At 39.9% G+C, this 22,685-nt stretch overlaps 1 protein-coding gene across 1 annotated transcript in view; it reads right to left on the bottom strand.

The window, feature by feature from the left end:
* LOC146319831 (transmembrane protein 132C) overlaps window positions 1-22,685 on the bottom strand; it is a 223,857-nt gene that overhangs the window by 97,865 nt on the left and 103,307 nt on the right. Inside the window, exon 3 of the mRNA XM_084727899.1 lies at window positions 8,429-8,575. Within this exon, the coding sequence (XP_084584025.1) occupies window positions 8,429-8,575 (147 nt within the window). The remainder of the gene's footprint in view (window positions 1-8,428; window positions 8,576-22,685) is intronic.

Raw genomic sequence — 22,685 nt, 5'->3', positions numbered from 1 at the left:
TCCTTTTTTTTAAAAACCCCAGTAAAGCTTTGACAGTGAACAAGCCTGCATATTAGCACTTCTGAATAAAATGCAGCTGTCATTAATGATATTATTGACACCTTTTCCTGCCAGGATGAGTTCAGAATCTCTCCAGTGAAAAAGGTTTATTGCAGGGTATGGCCAGTTATCTAATCTAGCATTATAGTGCAGTTTTATCATTTTATTATTATCAAAATGTTGCTTGTTCTAACATCAACCTTTGATGATATACCACTTCTATTTCCTGAGCAGTTAAATCTCAGTTATAGAAGGAATATTCAGATCAGAAGTACCAATAAAGAAATGTAAAAATACTTTCAAAAATGAAGTTAAAGTCCTGTATGTAAAATCCAACTTAAGCAAAAGTACACTAGTATTAACAGTAAGTATTAAAGTAAAAGTATTGTTTGGATCCCTGAAGCATCAGTGTGTAAGCAGCATATTTAAGTTGTGGCTGTTCAACTTGGACCCACTTTGAACTACTTTATATACAGTTAACTAGACTAGTCCAGTGTTTCCCAAGCCAGGGGTCGGGCTCCTCCAAAGGGTCACCGGATAAATCTGAGAGGTCTTGAAATGACGGAAGAGTAAAAAAAAAAAACAGACTTAAAAGAACACAGTTTTGATGATACACAAATTCGTTTTCAGATTTTGGACTTTTTCTCTAATCTAATCTGATTTTTGATGAAATACTGGATCATTTCAACATTTATTGAAATAAAAGCATGTGAAAAAAAATCTCTATTTGGTAGAACTATCACAGGGTTCAATGTTAATGTTTTTTTCACTTGCCCAATCAATTTTCACATGCCTCCATGCTAATTGGTTTATTTATTATAACTTTTCAAATGGCAACAAAGACAAAAGTTAATTGTTACATTTAACATCCTGTTTTTTGAATGTTTTAAAGTCCAAGGTGGTGTCTTTAACTGTTTTTTTTTTTTTTTTTGTCAATTCAAAACCAAAAATATTCAGTTTAATACGATAACAAATCTCCATCTCCATATTTGATATTTTCCATCATTCTGCATGAATAAACACTTAAATTATTAATTGATTATTAAAATATTTAAATTATTTTTTACTGCTTTCCTGGTTGAAAAAGTGAGTTGGCAAATCTACTTGCCCTACATGGCATTTTACTTGCCCCGGGTGAGTAGACAAGCCTTTTTGCTGAGTCCTGCAGTATATCAACAACTCATCTGAAATGTGACACGACTACACATTGTGTTTTCTCACTGGAAGGGCTCTGCTTCACTAAATGGAATGGGACCTTAATTCTTATCATTGGTCACACCTGTGCTAACCCTACTATTACATGTCAGTGTGTTTGCCTTGAAAGAAGGAGCCTGTACACACAGTTTCAGCAGATGAAGATATCCAAAGACTTACAGGTGCTAAGCTATGATTGGACAATCAGTGTTCAGAGGTGGGGTTTAGTGAACTTTCAATTAATTTTCAAGAATAACTTCCACCTGCACATTTAAAAGGCATCAATAATCTAAAGTAATAACGCACAACATAAACCTACAGTATTAATTAGGCGGTGAGTAATTTAAGTCTTTATAAAGTGTTTTTATCTTGAAAGCCATTGTTTTTCAGTCTGATTTGGTAATAAATGACCACAGTTTTAAAGCACTGCACACAATACAACCGCAGCAGGTCTGTCTTCTCATTAAAACACATCATGACAAAATCCTGGACAGCTATTAACTCATTATTGCATGCTCAATGGATTTCTTTGAAAAGAACTGACATCAGCTGTTTGGTGGCATTTCCTTTAGGGTGAATTCGGCTCTGTTATTTTCAGTCAAAAGCCCAACCTGTCTTTACACTGTCGCACCCCGTGATGAAAAACTGTCACCTCAGTATTGCTTTTATTAGGCTGGATGCCGCGAGTCTGGGAAAGTGTGTGGGTTTGCATTACTGCAGGAAAATTCAATGTCTGCAGGGCTGTGAAACAGATTCAAAGTATGTCATTCCTCTGAAAAGAATCTTTTGTGCAAAAATTCATACCGTCTGATGAATACTGACAAAAATGTATATTAAGTTTAGCTTTACCGCTGATGCTGTGTCAGTCTGAAGGTTGCCTGTGAGGAGGCAGAGCGAGTTGGCCAGAGTAAAATCGTGATCTCTGTTTTATTTATTATTTAAAAGATCATTCACAGTGAGTCGGGCGTGGCTGGAGCTCAGCTGTGATGAGAAGAAAGGAGCGGCTCAGCTGGCCAGGATGAGCAGCTTCAAGTGACTGAGTGAACCTGCACACAGAGCACAGCTGACCAATCAGTTACCCTCTGCTCTCGTGCTTACAGTGGGGCCGGACTCCCATTATGGCACACGTGCACACGCAGGCTTCAATTAGCACATCATTCAACGACACCGAAGTCCAGTCCACTGTCCGAGGTGCAGTCGCAAGCTGATGATCCATTTGCACCACGGCTGACGGTCAGAGCTACGATTCCACGAGTGCATGTGAGCATTAAGATGAAAATCCAAGCTCACTGCAGTCCTGAGAGCACTTACTGATGACATATATGTTTGCTGGTGTCATTAGCTCTCTCACTAACAGCTGCTCACTCTGAGGCAGCCATCCATCTCCAGACAGTTTGCTTTAGATTAGCAAACCATCCACGTACACCAGCTGAAATTCCAGTTCAGAAGTTATATGAAGTCAATTGTTAGAGGTGTCACAATTCTCCAGGTTTTCCATTTTAAAGGTCACGATTTAGCAGTGACGCCATACCATTGTTCAAATATTGAGTCTTGACAGATCATTGGTTTTATGCCCTGACAATACTGTAATTTACATTTTGATTAAAAAAAAGATCTATATAGCATCAAGTAAGAGATAATGTACAGTGAGCAGGTCATTATTGTGAAATAAACCCCTTCAGGATGATGCAGGGGTCTTGAATCATCCTGAGGACCAGTTCAATGTACATTATCCCGCTTCTTACATAGTTACTTACAAAAAATCAACAAGTTGACACAAAATATTAATTTTAAACTGATTTTAGTGACTGAAAAGTGATTTTCTGTGTCTTTCAAGCAGTGTTTTTTTTTTTTCTTGGGACGTGTGCTGAACAGTAAAAGTACCACCTACATGCATGAAAACAACACTTGCAAATTATCACATACTTACCATGAAATTTGGGGGTAATTTGTAGGTAAATTCAGAGATATTTCAAATAGGTTGCACCAACTCCATGAAAATGGTACCTGCTGTTTATCACATAATTAATCATGAAATTTGGAGGTAATTTCTAAAAAATTCCAAATATATTACTTGGCAATTAGCACCTATCAAATTAGCCCACCAATTAGCACCTATGAAAAACAAGAAATATATAAATAATACTTTAAAAAACTTAATAAATAAATACCTATGAAATACCTACCATTTAGCACCTATGAAATTATGGGACCTAGAAATTGAAACTAAAACTCTTACAGTGCATCTTAAAAAAAAAACAGTGAAATCATAAGGGCAAATCGTTTGATAAATATTTAAGTAGAGTGGTGCAGTAATTAAAACACATGCATACTTTTCAGAAGTACGACCATCAATCAACTTTAAAGTTTCTGAGCACTTTTTTGAGAGGACTGGAAGTGAAAAGCTTTAAGTAAGGTGGAAGAGGGGCTCTCGAGGATGGGAGCAGTGTTTGAACACTAGTGCAGAACTCACATGTGGAGAGATGGATTCATGTTCATCCTGTTGTTAAAAAGTACAAATTGAAATGCAAACAGGATCCAGGATTGTGTGACCGACAGCATTCTCACACACACCTCATCATCCTGCGATCCTGAAGGAAGGAGCAGGAAAGAAGAAAGCGGGCTGAATGACAGCTCAACAGATGAGATAGCAATGTCTAATCCCCTTCTAAAAGAGCTTCATTGAAATGACTGGGAGCAGGGAGGACAAGACGAAAGAAAAATTGGAGCATTGTGTATTGTATAGCCATCACGGGGCGTCTTTGGTCTTCTCTGTGAAGTGACTTTGACAGCTTTGAGGATTAAGGAGCAGTCCATCGTACATGGCCCAAACAGCAGGGATTAGACTAAATATGCTCACTCTTGTCTCTGGCTCCTTCACTGAGTAAATCAATAAGGCATGATTTTACTACTGTAACGGAGAACGTGTGTGTGTGTGTGTGTGTGTGTGTGTGTGTGTGTGTGTGTGTGTGTGTGTGTGTGTGTGTGTGTGTGTGTGATGGTGAGGTCGTGAGACAGACAGGGATGTGAGAAAAGTACCTGCATAAAGGAGGAGAATGACTCCAGAGGGAAGGAGGAGCCAGCTGCCAAGTGTGGCTGCAGTTTGCTGAAAGCTCCTTTTTATGTTGTTCAAGATGCTGCAGCTCCACTTACAGCCACACACAGGCCGAATATATATTACATCCATGGGAGACGTTATTGTCTAAGGCCAAGAATTCAACTTGGACTAACTTGCCCCGCCCCCTCACTTATTCAGTTTGTCAGGTAGTATTTGAAGAATTTTAGAAAACAGAATTTTATTCCACACACACACAATGAACACCTTTAAACATGTTCATGTGTACAAGGGCTGCACAATTAATCCCAATATGAAGTGCAATATCCAAATCTCAGAACCAGAAACAAAATGCAATTTTTTGAAAAAGTAAAAATGTATGAGCAAACGGCATCATAATGAACTACTGTAGTGCTGCAGAGATTTTACTTACCTGACAGCAAATCGTTCTTGTCAGAAACAAAAAATGTTGGCCTATTAAAAAATGAATAAAATTCAGCAGGGATTTGCACAATTATATCATTATGCCTCTACAAGTGAACGAGACCATCCAGGGAAGCTAACAGCTAACATTAACAGCTACGAGTCAGGCTTTTAAAATCAAAATGGTCTCTCCCAAACAGGTTTCAGAGCTGCAGAGCTGGAAGCCACGGGGATCGGATTACTCATCACCTTTTCCCTTGACATTTTTCCGCTACAATGAAATAGAAGAAACACAGCTGCTAACTAGCTATCTTTGAGGTCAGCTACACACTGATCAGTTTTAAGTGTCTGAAGACTGGCCATTTGCATGAATAAAGATGGAGACTATGTCTCCACTTCCTCTGCCTTCACAAAAATGATGCCGAAATATCCTGGCTACGAGTGCTGCCATCTTGTGCTGATAACATCATTTGGAGACAGTCTGTGTAGTGACTGGGGTTGGAGCTGCACTTTTGATTGGTTGGCTGACTCAGTTGCAGCCACAGCTCAGCTGTCAGTCTTGGTATGAAACCTTATTTTTTATAGCAGAAGATGACTAATTAAAACTGATCAGAAAAACGAACATCAGCATGATAAGATCTAGCTAAAATGACAGAAAGCATCTTTGGGAAACATTTATTTGATTTGTACTTTGATGCTCTAGTTTGTCCCATCTCCTATCTACTAACACTGGGGAGGCGGGATTTGGGACCTGTGCTGCAGCCAGCCACCAGGGGGCAATTGAGATTGGAACGCCAAAAACAAGCAGACGGCTCATTATTCCACTGTGCAGTGTGTTTCAGATCAGAGCGGCCTTACAGTCAGAAACACAGGAAAATGGTTAAAGACATTTATTTTTCGTTTTTTCCCATCAGACAAGTGCAGCAGGCATTCCACTTGGCCACAGACAGAGTTTACCTGCCCAGGGCAAGTGGGCAAGTGTTAATGTCAAGCCCTGTTCTGTAAGGCAACAACAAATCTGTTAAAAGAAATACATTTCTGCTTACAGTTGTAGCTCCCACAGTACTTTTAGAGTCTTAGTCAGATATTTTTCATGGACCAGTGTGTAGGATTTAGTGGCATTCAGCATCAGACCTCACAGATCACAAACGTGTCGCCTCGCTCTAAATTTCCAAACGCATCAGAGAACCTACAGCAAAACCAGCACAAAATGTGACAGTATCTAGAGTCAGTGTTTGGTTTGTCCATTCTGGGCTACAGTAGAAACATGGCAGCTTAACATGGTGGTCTTATGAATATTATATTCGATTTCTTTTCTTCATTTTCTGCTAATGAATCCTCACAAATCTTACACACTGGACCTTTAAGTTGATATAAAAGAGTGTGGAAGATTCAATGGATTGCAAATATTTGGAATCATTTTCTGAAGAAATTGACTATTATGTGAGTTGTCTTATGTGAATATTATGTCAGTATTATGTTATTTCATATTCAGCCTTCTTGGTAAAATTATATAAAACCATCTCTAAAGTAAATACATATCAAATCTTGTGTACTGTGTAATGCAACAACAAATCTGATAACAGTTGTAGCTCTTAATGTGCTTTTAGAGTCTTATTCAGTCATGATCATAATTGTAGTAGCTAGAGATATTATTTTATATTTATTAAAGTCAATAAACAGAGGAAGGATGAGGCAGATACAAACAAAATGATTATCAACAGCATATTTTGCATCTCTGTATATTTGCAGGCAGCCGAAACCTTTCTATTTATAAAACCGGGCTGTCAAAACTTATTATACGAGTGAATGGAAGGTCTGAAAAGAAGTTTCAGTGCGGAGGCGACTTTGAGTTCCTAGGGCTGCTCATGTTTGAAACTGACGGATAATAAAGTCAAATAAAGTTGTGCTGTGCGTTCTGAGAAGTGAAACTTTTGAACTTGTGTAAAGAAAAATGCCGCTGAGATCTGAGTGCAACCGTCAGCAGCTGCCCGGTCACGACTGAGCTGCTGGACTGCATGAAGCTCTGCAGCCTCACACAACAGATGACTGTATGAGGAGTCTGTTAAAGGAAATCTTTATTAGCTGCTTCTGATTTTACAGCCGTGGACGCTCAAAGGCAGGGGCGCTTATCTTTGTTTTACGTGCTGTAGTTACACCATAATCATTGCTCGTAGTGATCCACTAATGGCAGCGTGTCTGCACAAATCACTGCACCAACAGATTCAAATTACATATGTTTCATAGCCCTCTCTACACTTAAATAACCCCTGCATGACTTTGATTATAAAGTTGCAGTTGCAATGTCAAGTGTCCTGTTTTCTTAAGGGAGTGGCTTAAAATTTGCTAAGTGGAACGAAAGCTAAAGAGCAAATAAGTGGAGCTTTCCCCCCCAACCCCAAATCTGCCTCTAATCCATAAAATTACACCTGTCACTAGAAAGTTAGATCTATTAAAACTACTTCCTGATCCGAGAAGGAAAAACCATTAAAACACACAAAGGCCTTCAATCAGCACTTAATTAACACAGCAACCTTTTTTCCCCAGTGCTGGCAATCACTCCACTATCTGCCAGATTAGTTTAAGGACGTGAATACAGATAGGAAATGACCTAAACAACTCGGAGGCTATGGCAGCGGAGAAAATAAGTATGCAAATAAAACGAGGGAGGGAGAGTAAAGACGGGACATCGCAGTAGTCTTCTTCCCTCCCACCAACGGCCTCGACAGACATAACCCATGACCTTTATGTCAAGTCAAGGCTGTCATTTCAACAGAGGGAACATCACTTAGATAAGCACTCACCAGCGGTGGATGAAGTATTCAACTCCAGTACTCGAGTCAAAGTATATTTACGGATTTCTGCTTTTACATCAATCCCAGCTGAGAGCGGGTACTGTGATTGGTTTCCTTCTGTGAGGAACACAGCGCGAGGCCAATCACATTGTAGAAAAGAAAAAAAAACCAGCAACAGCTGACTTCAAAGCTACAATATAATAAGTACAATATTTGTCCTTGAAATGTAGTGAAGGTCATATGTTTCCAACAAAAACAAATACTCAAGTAAAGTACAGATACTCGGCGGTGCATAGAGAATACGCAGTCAGCTTTGATGGATACGTCAGTTAGAACAGAGCAGATCGAACGGACAGGAAGTCAGACAGAAAAGGGCATGAACAAGAAGAGAAGAGAAGTCAACTTCTCTTTGTTTAATTGTTATTAGGTCTATTTATTAAGCCTACTGGCCTGTTCAGCAATGCTTCAAAAAGTTAATGGGATTTTTTTTGTTTTGTTTTGTTTTGTTTTTTACAAAGAAAGAAACAACTTCACATGTTGCATTTAGTGCTAAATCTACAAGGCAGGAATGATTGAGAATTTTATTAAGTTTCTCCTCAGGGAATCTGGGATGCATGTTGATGCATGTTTGAAGTGAAAATACAACTGTCTGTGAGCTTTTTGTCAGCTTGATAATATGTCAGTGTTGTGTTTACAGCTCATTACTTTGCTCTGAAGTGTCCAAAAAAATAAATTCATGCAAGGTTAATAAACATGTTCCCTCGTTCTGGGGAAGGAAGAGAAGGTCATGGAGGTGTGTTTTTCACTCTGTGAGGAAGTGACCTGCTGACGATATTTTATACTATTAAAGAAAGCTAACCAAAAGGTCAGTCTTCCAAAAACGTGGTGTTTTCCTTTAACGTGCAGTGATTTGTTTGCTGACCTTTGCTGGTCGTAGCTGGACTCCTTCCTGCGGCAGTGCAGAGTCACCACGCGGTGGCCTTCGCTCCTCACGTCCTGGCTAACTATCCACTGGGTGGGGTTGCTGGGACGAGCCCCGAGAAACGTCACCCCTTCTTTCAACTTCACTCTGTGGAGAAAGAAAAGACAAAAAAAGAGAGACACATTTATGGATGTATAAGGCTGACGGATTCTCGTCTGTTACCAAGAACGTCCTCATTCCAGTGAGTCATCATCGAATGCATCCAGCTGATCCATGGATGGCAGCTGCGTCCAACCAGACAATGATGTTTTTTTTTTTTTTTTTTTGTCATTCCGTCTAGCAATACATTATCCAGATGGTTCACTGCACTGTCTTGTCTTCAAAAGATGTCCCAGCTGCTGTCTTGGTTTTGATCACACAGTTTTTGTTTCCCAGGAGGACAATTGGCTGTTTTAGACGTGTGTTTTCTTATGTGTTCCACCGGTCGATCAAATAATCAAAACACAGCAAGCACCTGCTATTTTAATCTGCAGATGTGCAGAACCCAGAGTGTTGGTGAACGTCATCACTAAAATCTCATTCGTTTTGACTCTCAATTATACAGAAGAGTATTTGGGTCAGACATAAAGGAAAAAAACATAAAGAGGAAAAAATTAGCATTTTGACAATGAAGTCAAAATGTTGAGAATAAAATCAAAATACCATCTTGACCTTACTCTCATTTGAGTTTTTCAACTTTACTCTTGACATTTTAATTTTACTCTAGATATCTTGCCTTTATTCTCAAAATGTTAAATACAAAAGTGATAAAATCTTTTCCCTTGCCTTTTTATTAGGCCTGGCCTAAAGTTTGACTTTATGTTCAACGTTTTGGCTTTATTCTCAGAATTTATACTTTACTCTTGATGTTTTGACTTTATTGTTGACATTTCAACTTTATCCTCAAGATTTCAACTAAATTCTTGACATTTCAACTTTATTCTTGACATTTATTATTGATATATGAACTTTATTCTCAACATTTCAACTTTATTCTTGATATTTCAACTAAATTCTTGACATTTCAACTTTATCCTCAACATTTCAGCTTTATTCTTGACATTTATTCTCAACATTTCAACTTGATTCTTGATATTTCAGCTTTATTCGTGACATTTCAACTTTATCCTCAACATTTCAGCTTTATTCTTGACATTTTGACTTTATTCCTAAACTGCAAACTAAAAAAATATGCTTGACCCTAATGCTCTTCCATAAAACAGAGTGTATCAAAATAATCAATAAAAAATACTTTGGGATCTGCCATGCAGGGTGAATATTCTTTTTTTTTTTTCATTTTTATATAAAATGAGGTTATTGTAAAAGTGATGATGATCCTATTATGCCACTCCTCTCCCTCCTTTACCTCCCTCAGTAATAGATTCATTCTCTCGAGCTCTGAAAAGGACATTATGAAAAGGTTTCTTCGACTGCGGGAAAATTACAGCGCTGATGTCCTTGGTTCGGTGAACTACAAAGAAAAAGGAAAATGTCCATAAAAGAAAAAAAAAAGCACTGTAAATGAAAATCTTTCTTAAAACTAACCCACACTGTAAAGCACGATCTGAGGGGGAAAGTGTTGACGTAAAATAGATTTAGACTAATGTTCCCAAACATAATATGGAACATGTGTCTGAGGGTGACGGCGAAGTTCCAGGATTGAAGAGAGACGATTAAATTATAAAAGAAGGGCAAATTATTTTCCCCGTCCAATCCATACCAGGTTGGCAGATGAGACCAATGATAGGACTTTGCTTTCATCTCGAATTTGTTGCTGCACTTTAACATGCACTGTGTGATTGCCTGTCTGTACGCCAATGAATATATCTGCCCTCTCCAGTCAAGCCTCTTTCTTTGATGTGATGTCCTATCATGTTGTGAAGGGGGTTATATGCAGAGCGAAAATGGGTAATATGACAGATGGTATGCTTCCATTTTCTATAGGAATAAAGATAAACACCTACTCTATACCTGTGTGTGTGTGTGTGATGGTGTTTTTGTGTTGCAACGTTTCCATGATGATTTGATGTCTTCCCCTCCTCTGTTGCGTGAATGAAAGCCTGCGCACATTTATAGATTTTGCCACGGCGGTCCTCTGCTGAGACGACACAATGTTTTTGCCTTTTGAGACGAGATCTGCGTCAGCGTCTGCAGCCGTGACTCGGCGTGGCCGCACATTGGACCCCGACCAATCATGGCTTGCCGTCTTTCACAACCTCAACATGACTCTTCCAGCTGACGATACAGATGAATACTGGGCTTAAGAATGAAAGCAAACCTTGAACCGTTCATCATCACTCAGCAGTGAAGTTGGTTTGTTTTTTTTTCCCTTCTCAATCAGCAGAAAGAAGATGACTGTGTGGGTGAGCAGTACACATACTGCAAGTGTGCAGGGTGTGATGTTGTCATGAATGAGGTGACCCACAGGTGTGATATGTTACTTTAATGCTCCTGACCAGAGGGCGACGTCTCTCTGTGCTGTATAGGTTTTTCAAATGGAAACTCCTATTCGGCTGTAAGCTAAAAGTAGGAACATAGGTTAGCTGATGCCATCCCCTCCCTCAACCTTTATATGTATCAGTATACTTATTCCACATGTAACCTTGCCTTCTTAGACCCCCTCATTCCCGTATGGGTCAAAAATATGATCATCTGCAGGCTACCTATAGTCTGCAGACCATGTTCATAGCTGACGAAATAAAGTGCATTCTTGACTGCTGATTGAAGTTGAAATAAAAGAGATTCCCCTTCTGTCACATGTAACATCTGTTCTTTTGTCTGCCCTGTAAAGCACTTTGAAACTGTTCGTTTGATAACTTATATATAGTCCATATTATCAACAACCACAAATTAACCTATATGCTTGTTAACAGATTAAAACTTCATTGCACAATATAAAACTAATAAATATAATATAAAAACTAGTATTTTACACATTCCAGGCTTTTGCAGTTGGTGGAGAGCAACTGAGGCACCTGGCTTTAAAACCTGCAGACGCCTTGATTTTGTGAGGTAATCGTTGTCTACGTGTGTGTGACTTCAGAGCAAGTCGGGATCGAGTCGGACACAAATCTAACCGGCATGCAGTGTGCAGCAATCGCCTGTGATCGCACCTATTTGAGGGGTCTGATGGTGGGACAATGTGCTGGATGCATGATTGACATTATTAAATGTAACAGTGGTAGCTCTACAAGTTTTTCTCCTGGTTCTTGTCTTGGAGTCTTGCTTTTATTTACCTTACCCATTGAAGTGTATAAAATCCAACAAACAATTTGTAACTGTATGTTCTTTTACGGCACAATGTTGTAAGGAACCGGAAAAATAAGATTGCCTTTATGCTCCAAAGAGGAATGTATCCTACATTAATCTGCAGTAAAAGAAGCCCTGAAATCACTTCTGTTGACCAACCAGTTTAAAGGCATATAATGAATATCATTTCTTTTCTTTTCTTTCATCAGTGCTTGTGTTTATTCTCTCATTTGTCTTACTTGTCTTTTGAAATCTCTTACGTCACAACACTGTAGCGTATGCTCTTGCTCAGTTAATGATGGAGTTAGTGCATACTTGCATGTATTAGTGCTGGGTATTGGTACTCGATATTGATAAGGTATCAACTGAAATAAAACAGTACGAAGTAGTGTTGAAACTCTTCCAGTCAGATGATACTTTTAGTTGATCCTTTCTACACAGATCCAGAAAAAATGACTATTTTTATGGTTTTATTTGCAGCCAATAATCACAAGGGTCAGTCGAATTAATGCAACGTGTGATTTGCCCACACGCCACCATAACCAAAGAAAACAGATCTCATGAAGTACCCCGTTGGTACGGGTATCACTTTAATGGTACCAGTATTGGTCCAGGTATTTATGTAAAAGATGCATGTTAATGAAATGCATGTTGCCAAGTAAGGTTCTGTTTTTACTGTTTAATTTTATTGATATATATATAAACTGTGTATAGTTGATTGAACCCAAACCATGATCTTTCCAAGTGCTTTTTGTCCCTAAACCTAAGAAGACCTTAACCACAGTGCTGTCACATTATAAAACATGATTCCTTTGTACAATGAAGAAACAGTTCTTACAAATCCAGCAAGTTTTGCAGATCTAGGGTTCCCTTCTAGACATGATGCAGAAACCTACAACAGGTCACATGGGAAAATGTTTTCAAAGGGGCTTGGGAAAATATAATTTCTGATGCTAAAAAATATCAAAATTTGAATTTTCTGGTTTAAATCCACAAGGAACATGACTGGGAAGCTACAGAATGAAAAATAAAACTAAAAAAAAAAACAGAAAGAAAGAAAAAATAATGGCCCTGCCCTTTAAAAGGCTGTTGGTTTAGTGAAATGAAAACATCTATCCTTTTGCACTCTTTCAAACTGTCTATTGAATGGCGCTCTGTGGTCGTCATAATGAAACACAATGAGAAGTAGTCAAACCAGGCATGAGAGGACAAAATAAATCTGACATGCTGGTGTTTTCATTGAGTCATTGTGGGTTTTTTTTATTATTAATTCTGTTAATAAAGACTATAACAAAATGTGTTTGTCAATGAACTTATTTTCATTTCTAAAACAAGACAAGGTCAGAACGACAGATGAATTCTTACTGTGACTCAATCAAAATGTGCTAAAACAGACTAAAATAGGTGAGGCTACAATGTAGTTTCAAAACTAAAAACTTTACTAAAACATCTATTGTTTTTACTGACAAAAGAAAGGAGACAAAATGTTACAGACTACGGTCGGCCACTATATCAGTAAATATGAGCTGCTTGCACTCTGAGTTCAACTTATATTCAAAGTTTAGAGTCACTTTTTGCACTCCATTAATTTCCAGACATGATCAACAGAAGAAAGAAAAAGAAAGAACACTTAAATGATTAAAACCTCAGTTCAGTCAATGTCCCCACGGGGGAGAATGCTGTTGTAACCATATTTCCCCCAGGAAACCCGTTGACTTTGAATTTGTTTTCCACTCCAGAAAAGCATAAATGACCCGAGATCATTTCTGAACCCCAGCAATGCACCTGGGTTCTAAATATTTTGGGAACCCACGTCTCTTTGGGCCCTCTGCAGTTTGCCAGTGGTCTAATTGAACAGGTTTAAACTGTGGTAGTAGTACGTTAGGCTGGTATTCTGTGATCCAGTTCTAACGTAGTGCTGCTGACCCCTGACCCTCTCTTTCACACACCGATTAATTCCAACTTGTTCCAGACATCGTTGTGCACTTGACATTGAACATGTTCCTATTTAAATCTATTTGAATCTTCTTCTTTCACCAGTGACAGGTGATTTCTTGTAGTCTTACATTCTTATCCAGCTGTTGCTCAGTGGTGTCTTTGTGTCTGTCTGCCCTCTCACTTGTCACTCTGGTTGAATATTTGTACAGTATTTTGTTCTGCAGGTACAAAACTTCACCTTCTCTGCAAACTCCTCACACAAAATAACATCTATTTGTAAAGAGATCATTTAAAAGTCTCCAGCCCCTCTTAGCCCTCTGACTGCACTGATTCAGGCTTTTGTGGCAGAAGACTTCAAAATTTGAAAAGGTCATGTAGACTACTGGAATAAGAGTGTTAGAAATACAGCACATGTTGAAGGGTTTTTACACATGAAGGTAATTTTACTCGATCACGAGGAGCTCTACTCAGCCTGTGTGTAAGACTCATATGATGTCTTCTTCAAGTGAGCTTCTTCAATTCTGAAAGGAAACTGTAGTTTTTTTTAACGGGCAGCCTGCATTACAAACTGAGAATGGAGGTTAAAAGGTGTGGATGTTTACCAGGGAGGGAGAGTTGGATGCTGCAATCCATTACATGATTCTGAGTAGGTTTTCCCGATTTCTAAATATGTCCAAGTGCATCTTGATCCAGAAAACTTGGACGCAACAAACTGATGGAGGGCAATGTGCACTGAAAAAAAATGGATTTTGAAGTAAAATATATTAAATTAATTGCCAGAATTTCTTCATTGTAATAGTAAATGTAAAAATTCAAAAACATACACATTTTATCCCTGTAATAAATTATCTGTGGGAAGAGTAAGTATTATTATAACTTGACTTGACACTTTAAATGTTTTGTAGTCATTGCACATAAACCTTAATCTGACACACAACCATCTGGGAAGTCGTCTTTAGAAACTGTTTGGAAAAGGGCAGGCACTTTAACTTGACAGGCGATTGGATGAACCACCTGTCTGTCACATCTAACGCATGATAACTTCAATCAATCAGATCAAACTCTTGCCAAAGCCAGAGCAAAAACATCTGAAAAGCCTTCAGTGCTGTTCTTTGATCTTTTTTCACTGAAAATATCACAGTATCTACGTAGCTGCCAGTCATTCCTCCTAGGATGCTGATTGGCTGCATCACTTTTGAAGCCTTGCAAGGTGGATTCTGGAGTTTGATCTTCAAAATCTTTAAAACAATATATTCCCAGCAGAATGCAGGAGTAAAAATCTAAACCCCCTCAAAAAAAGATTTTGTCCCAATATTCAAGCATGAGTGATAATATTGTGTAGAAACTGTTTCTCCTTCCTCATTTCCCACAGTAGGTTGCAATTTAATGGTAAACACTAAATTATTGTATCAGCAGAGGATTCAAGTCAAATTTGTTTATCCAATGAGCCCCAGTTGGGAACTCACAGCCCAGCCGCCCAGACTCAGACTCTAAATTTACAGAATCGCTGATTTTACAAAATTGTCGGAGCTCTGAGGATACCCCAGTGTTTCCTATTTTGTCAAAACTCACAGCTGCACTGATAAATACAATAAGAATCCCTACAATAAGAAGTTATTGATTTCATTAAAAAATATTGCCTCACCTTCCTCCTCCTCTTTCTTTCCTTCTCCCTCTCTGTTCCCCATGCTGCTCGATTTTCCCCCACTCGAGGTCACCTGAGGCCTCTCTCATGCTCTGACATGTGATTGGAGTATTTTGGGTTTAAACAGGTGAGACGTGAATGTTTTATAGGGGAACAAATTGTGTTAAATAATGTGATTTGTACTTAAATGTCTGCAAAAATGTGATTTAAGATTTCTATTTGTGCTCAGAGTTTTGCAGTCTATAGTTCCAGTTTTTCTGTTTAAATCTGAGAAAAACTGTAACCAAAATAAATTAAAGGCCACTGTTTTTTTGACACTACAACAGGACCAATAGCTCATAATATAATGCAGCCACAAGAGATATATTTACAACCTCTAGTTGGCTTGAAGGTTGCATTTATATCCATTCTAACTGAATGTATCAAGAAGCTGCTTGCTAAACTTAAACATTGAAAAAGCTGGAAATCATCTCAACTTGTCTGCCTTAGCTGAGGCAGTTGGAGAAGTGGCAACACCAAAAACTAAATCACAACTCTTCATCTTAACTGTCTGCAAATCCTGAAATACACAGAACCTCGCAAAATAAAAGCTTACAGTGTCAATCCAAGGGCAGATTTTTTTTTTTCTCTCCACTAAATGGAAGATCCACTGTTCAATCCAGAGTGAAAGGAAGTGCTGAGGAGGAACTTAAACTGGCCATGAGCACACAACTGTAACACAAAGAGCTCATGCACAGTCCTCCTCGGGTCCCAACGGGGGCAGTGGTCTTGTATCTGGCTTCTTTACACTTCAGCAATCAGGATGTCTATCAGTGGTTTCCAGTGAGGCTTCAGAATGTTTTAAACACAGCGGAGTCTCAGAAGGGAACCAGTCATTACTCCATAGACCATATCCAGGCTCACAGAGCAAGTGTTGTAGTATGGTTGAAGTGTCTTTTATTGACTTAATGGTCAATTTGGCCTTGTAACCAGCCGGTGTAGGAGTCTCCTGCAGGTTAAGTAGCAGTCATCCAACACCAGTGGCTATTAGATTCCTGTTATAACCTAAGACAGAGAATATATGGCTTCAAATATAGCAGCTACTGAATATATAGCCAACTATGCAATCCTCATATTTTTAGTGATCCTCACTTATTCTGTTGACCTGGACAGAGACTTCATAAACCTGCTTGTGCAGATATATAACCACTACACCTGACAGCAGGTAATAACAGAACATTGAATGAATGATGAAAGGCTTTATGTGTACATTTACAATGTTATAATTTGAGATGTAGCCAACTATGACCCTACTCTCTATCTGTATTTTCTTATTCTTTCTCATTGTTTGGCTGCACTCGGGATGTTTCACCCACCGAAAACGCTGATATTTGATGTCCTGATGTGTTCTGGAACAGCTCGGACAAATCCTGCTGATCCACCTTAAACCCAAAATAAATGTTGCTATGTCAGTATTTTGTTGTTTGTGGAGCTGCACTTAAAAATAGTAACGTCTGTACCTTCAAACTACTGGACAAACTGAAATTTGTCCTGATGTTGGCTTTAGATGCAAAGTCAGAGGATCACCAAAATTGTTGCAACTCAACCTGAAGGGGGACATGAATTGTTTGCACCAAATTTCATGGCAATTCGCCAAAAGTTGTCGAGACATCTCACACAAAACCTCACTGTGGTGCTCGATGAAAAGTCAGGTGATCACCAAAGAAGTTACGATTCAGTGTCTGGGGAGTCCTGAATACCACTTTGGACACAAACCTGCGGTCATTAATTACTTATACACATTGCTATTAATGTGATTCTGATGAGAGATGGGAACAGCAGGGGGGACATCAGTCACTGTCTTTTACATCCCACCCCCTAATTCTCAAAAGTCAATGACAAGGAAACAAGTGTTGTGCAGTTGCGAGCACATACGAGGTCAAGGTCACACTCTCTGTGTGCATTTGTGCACACAGAGCAGACATGGTCCCTCATGAGGTTGCTTTTCTTTTCATGGATACAGCTCTGTCAGCTTGTATCACATGCATGCTCCTGGTTTTTATGTGTGTTTTTTAAAAATAATTTAAAGCCACAGAGGATCCCCATTCCTCCGTCTTTTACAGTCTTTTGCCTTTTTGCAGTGAAGCCAATGCAACATCTCTTTTCTGTCTTCAAAAACCCCTAAACGTTCATCATTCCAATATTGATTCGGATGACAATTACTAGAGTTAAAAGCTTTGAAACTTAGCCTTATATATTTTAATGGCTGAGTGAAAACTTGCTGGTTGCACTAAAGGAAAAGTCAGAGTACCACCAAAGTCGTGAGGATTCATCATCTGGGAACCATGAATATGTGAACAAAATTCAATCAATCCAATAGATGTAGAGACATTTCAATCTGGACCAAAGTGGTGAACAAACCGACAGACCATCTGTCAAAATGACATTGCCGTCCCACACTGGCTTAGTCTTGTACACTGTACAAAATGTCTGCCTTATCCTTTGGGTAGCTGTTTCCTGCGGCCTTTTGTACACATTTAATACAATTAAACTGTATCACTCTGTTTTGTGGCATTTCACGGCACAAATAAAGAGTAAAGTCAAGGGCAAGCCAGATAACAATTGGGTAAAAGTCTCCTCAAAGTTTGACAAGCTGACACTCAGAAAAGGAAGGAAGAGGGAACACTTTATATCGATGCACCTGGGCTTTCCTCCGTCTCTGAATAGGTCTCCTGTGCAGCAGCGGAGCTACAATCGAGAATGACTGTTCTGAATACAAAGTATTACACAACTGGAGGGGAAGTAAAGAGACAACGGCCCACAGGGGGAAGACGGGCTGCAGTGTAAAGGCAACAGCTGACAGTTTAAAGTTACACTAGACACAACTCTTCAAAACTGTCAGCAATCAGAAGAGAACCTGACGAGTCATCATCGTCTGTGCCGTAGTAAGTCTGAGACAAACGGAGCTGAACAAAGTGGCTGCTGGTTTTACAGAGGCAATCAGAGAGCCCAGAGTGGTCCGGTCCAGATTCTTTTGCCATTTTATGTCATTACCACTGGTGGATTCAAGAAAGGGGCAGGAAGGGCGATCAACATCCCTCCTATGGTAGATTAAATGTAAGAAATGTGCCCCTCCAGTGGACAAAACTGGGTAAAGTGCCCTCTACAGCAGTCCTTCCCAACAAAGACTGGGTCAGAACCCATAGGTGGGGCACAGGAGATTTTATTTGGGCCCCCAAATAAATAAAAGACAATGGAAGAAATTCTGCTTCTGTTAACTCAAGAAGGGTATTATTCCTCATTTCTAATGTTTCAACGTGTGTATGTTTTCAATAACATGTCAAGATAATATAAGGTGAGGTGATGCAGAAATGGCAGTAAAAATTGTCATGAACTTTCATTTAGGCACAAATAAACTCCTCCCAGAATTCATTGACCAGTCTGTCATTTTTAAAAAGAGGGTCCCCAGGAAAAAAGTTTGGGAAACTCTAGAGTGTCCTCCCAGTGGACAAATTGTGCCCTCGAGAAAATATGCATCAAGAATTTTGCTGTGATGGTGCCCCACTGCATACAGCTGTGTACACCTTAATATTTTTCCCACCCCTGCCCTTCACACAGCCTGAATCCACCACTGGTCATCGGCACCTTTTTTTGGATGAAAAGTGAAGAAAATCATGCTTCAGCGACTGCATATTTTATCCCCTCATTCTTTTTCTCTCTTCCTCTCTGCCTCCCATCCTCTCTCAGACCTGATTGTATGCTCGGACTCCTCAGGGGCTCCCTTAATAAATAGTGATGAGATAAGTAGGAGCGCTACCTCTCAGCGGGGCAGTGAGAGGAATAAACATTTCCGGGGGAAATCCAATAAGGTCGAGCCTGGACGATAATGGGAGTCCCCAGCCAGCGGTCTGTGTCCCGTAACCCGGCCTGCACTCCAGTTACCTCTGTGGCCTGCTTCCATCTGGCTCTGCTGGGCTGCCCCCGGCACCGCAGTCATCACAGGGTTTTGGTGATCTATTCTGACCATTTCTCTCTGTCGACTCCTCTGAGGACCATATGCATCCACAATCAGCGGCTCCCCGAGGAAGTGTTTCCTGTTTTATTGTGCCATCCCGCCTACATAAACAGTGTGCAGGGAATGCGACGGCTCAGTGGGAAACGGGGAAAAGAGAGGAGCTGCAGTGTGGGGGAATGGCAGAGAGGCAGCGGGAGCACAGCACTTTGTGATGGTTTGTGGTTGACGGCTAATGGAACAGTGTAAAGCACTGGGCTCATCTACGAGTCTGCTGCTTCACAGACCATAAGTGCCTCAAGAACAGACACTGGAATGAAAACACACACACTCACACACACACACAGTGGCAAGCAAAAAATAAATCAGGCCAAACGCCTACAGTCCAATTCCAAAGTGACATATCAAAATAGATTTATTTTATTTCTGTACAATAAGACACAGAAACTTTTGCAAAGTCTTAAAAGACTCAAGAAAGATTGTTTAATGCTTTTAACTGATGTGTTTGTGTGTGTATAGTGTCTGAGAGTGTATGCGGGGGCCATGTCTTATTACATTGTGGTATCATTGATGGATTTAACCCCCCTCAGCTATGAGACAGCATGAAGCAGGAGTGTCTGTTTTCATATTAATGCATGTGAGTCAGGGTCCTTTTTAGCCACGCTAGCGGCATGGCTGTAATGGTGCAGACGCACAAAATCCGTTGATGGATCCAATTCATTTTCTATAGAGAGGAGTAGATCCAGCCGCGCAGTGCATGATGGGTATCCAACGCAACATAGCAGACCCACAAAAGTCAGATCAAACTGTCAACCCAGGCAGTTCTGATCAAATATGAAGCAAGATTCTGTCACTGCACTGCCTGTATCTCACCTAAAATGTCTTCGGGAACATATTTTAGTGTGGTGTTTACCTGAAAAATGAGAAAGTTTGTGACCAAGCTGCCATGCTGAAAAGATCTGAGTCAAAATAAAACACAGCAGACTGATGAGAGCAATGGGATGTTCCACTGCGTCAAGATCCATCATCGCTGGATTTGATGTGTCTGTACTGTAAGGATGGCAATGTCAGTCTTTTTGTCCAGCACTCTGGTCAGAACTTAAAGGGACAGTTCACGTTTTAAGTGGGATGAGGTACTTATCCATAGTCAGTGGATTATTTACAGCAGATGGCAGGTGGCACGCACCCATTTTGGAGAAGCAGCGGGAGTACGGCTGTGCTGCTGTTGACAGGGTCAGCAAGAAAACACACTTTAGCCGCCTGAAAAAGCCCCACTTGGGCGATATGTTACAACTTTCCAACCGACCATCTGTGATTGGCCATATCTTTGGCCTCCTCCCACCTTCTCCTGTCCTCTCGAGTCTCAGCCGGGAGATGTGTGCAAGCAGCAAATTCACTACATTAAGTACACTTCGCACATTCAGTATGTCCAATAAAGAAAATAAACTCACTAATAAAAAATAAACTCAAGTGTCAAGAAATTAAATGTTCTCACACTTATTTTTTTTTTTAAACAGAGAAATACATCTTCTGAATTACAGTGTCTTTCTTTTTACTGAACTAACACAAGCTTAATTGGCTCATTAACTCCTTGTAAAACACACTTGCAAGGAGTCACTAAAACAGTCTTTAGTTAGTCTTTCCACTCTTCCAACAACCACCGACTCCGCTTTTTGTCGAATTTTATCCTTAATTCATCAGGTGAAAAGAGTGCAAAACGTCTGGCTCTTCCTCTCACTCCTCACCCAGCTCAGGGTGCAGATGAGTGGGTGGGTATGGTGCCACTGGATGAGAGCGCAGCACGGTGCCGTGGCACTCTGCAGACCATTACTTAAGCAAAATAAAATGACAAATATCTCCCAAACCCCCCCCCCCCCCCCACACACAAAAAAAACAGCCAATGATGGATTCAGCCCCATCATCAATAGGCAATATATTCGTCCAAATACCCAACCCTAGCTCCACTTTAAGCAATGTACCTTGTTGTCTGAAAGCCTTTTCCGCTGAGAAACCACATTATATAAGCTATTACACTGCTCTCTCCAAAGTTACCAGACTCCTTTGCTTCCTTTGCGCTGCCTTGATCGATTTGTGTAAATGTATGACTTGTTTTATTGTGTTTTAAAAGGTTTGGTTGGGTGTTGAATCCAAACACAAGATAAAACAGGATAACACAAGCCTGGCTTAGCCCCCTGGGTGTGGTTAATTTGGGTTGATGTGAACACCATTTGAACCAGTCACAGAAATGCACCATTCTATGTGTCATTTGTTAGTTTAAAAAATGCTTTCTCTTCCTGTTTTGGTGAACATGTTTGGCACCAAAATGTGGACGCTGAGGGGATAAACCTGCAATGAAACAAGGAAGAGACACAACAATACAAACAAATGAACTGATGGAGGCTGCATTAGAAAAGCAACTCATGTTCTGTGAGGTAAAATTTCTGATTTTGCTCAAGGAGCCTAGTGGCTTTGGAGAGAGTCTCTAAATTGCCTCAACAATCAATGGATTGCCATGAAATTTGGTACAGAATTCCATTATGTCAAAAGGATGGATGACCCCTGATTTTAATTCTAGCACTGGTACAAAGTTTTCATCTGTCCTGTGAAGTATTTCAGCTTATTCTCAACTAAATGAATGGGCACACAATTTTGTAGAGACCACCATGGTCAGACAATGTGTTCTGACTTTGGTGAAGGTGATACCGTGACTTGCCCATGAGTTTGCAAAGCACTTCACTTATTAGCAACTTATTAGCATAGACAGGAGGATACAGAAGGACACTGAGACAAGACTGGGGAAAGCCCAAGTTGTGTTTACCTAACTCTGCAACATCCGAGAGTATTAAAGCAACGTCCATCCTAATGTGTGGTCTGAATGCTGTCAACACACCAGAGCTGATATGACAAGGTTGAAGCCTGAAAAGGCTTTGTGGCTAATCTGGAATTATACAGAAAAACCAAATGCAAGAACTTCGGCACTGAAATAAGTAAAGAATAATATGTCGCCAGGGACAGGGAACGATCGGGGCTGATGTCCTGCAGGAAACCAAAGAGAACAAAGAGAACAGCCATGTTATATTTGTGGTTTTGAGTGAAATGTTTCAGCAACTATTGGATGGATTGCCATGATATTTGGTTCAGACATTACCATTTCCCTCAGGATGAATTGTAATAACCTTGATGATCCCTGACCCCACTCAGTTCAAAGTTTCACTTTGACCAGCACCTTGGTTTATGAACAGTGACCAGACGTCCCAGTTTGTTTGAGACTGTCCTGGATTTAAGCTGGGTGTCATGAATCCCAAGAACTATCTGTAAAACACTAAAGAGTCACAGGTTTCAACATTCACAACCAAGTCCCGCTTTTCTTCACAAATTAAAACAGCAGTTATAAT

The sequence above is a fragment of the Lutjanus erythropterus genome, chromosome 10 (genome assembly GCF_056507025.1).
Source record: "Lutjanus erythropterus isolate fLutEry1 chromosome 10, fLutEry1.hap2, whole genome shotgun sequence".
Classification (NCBI taxonomy): domain Eukaryota; kingdom Metazoa; phylum Chordata; class Actinopteri; order Lutjaniformes; family Lutjanidae; genus Lutjanus; species Lutjanus erythropterus.
This window is presented reverse-complemented; position numbering and strand designations above follow the sequence as displayed.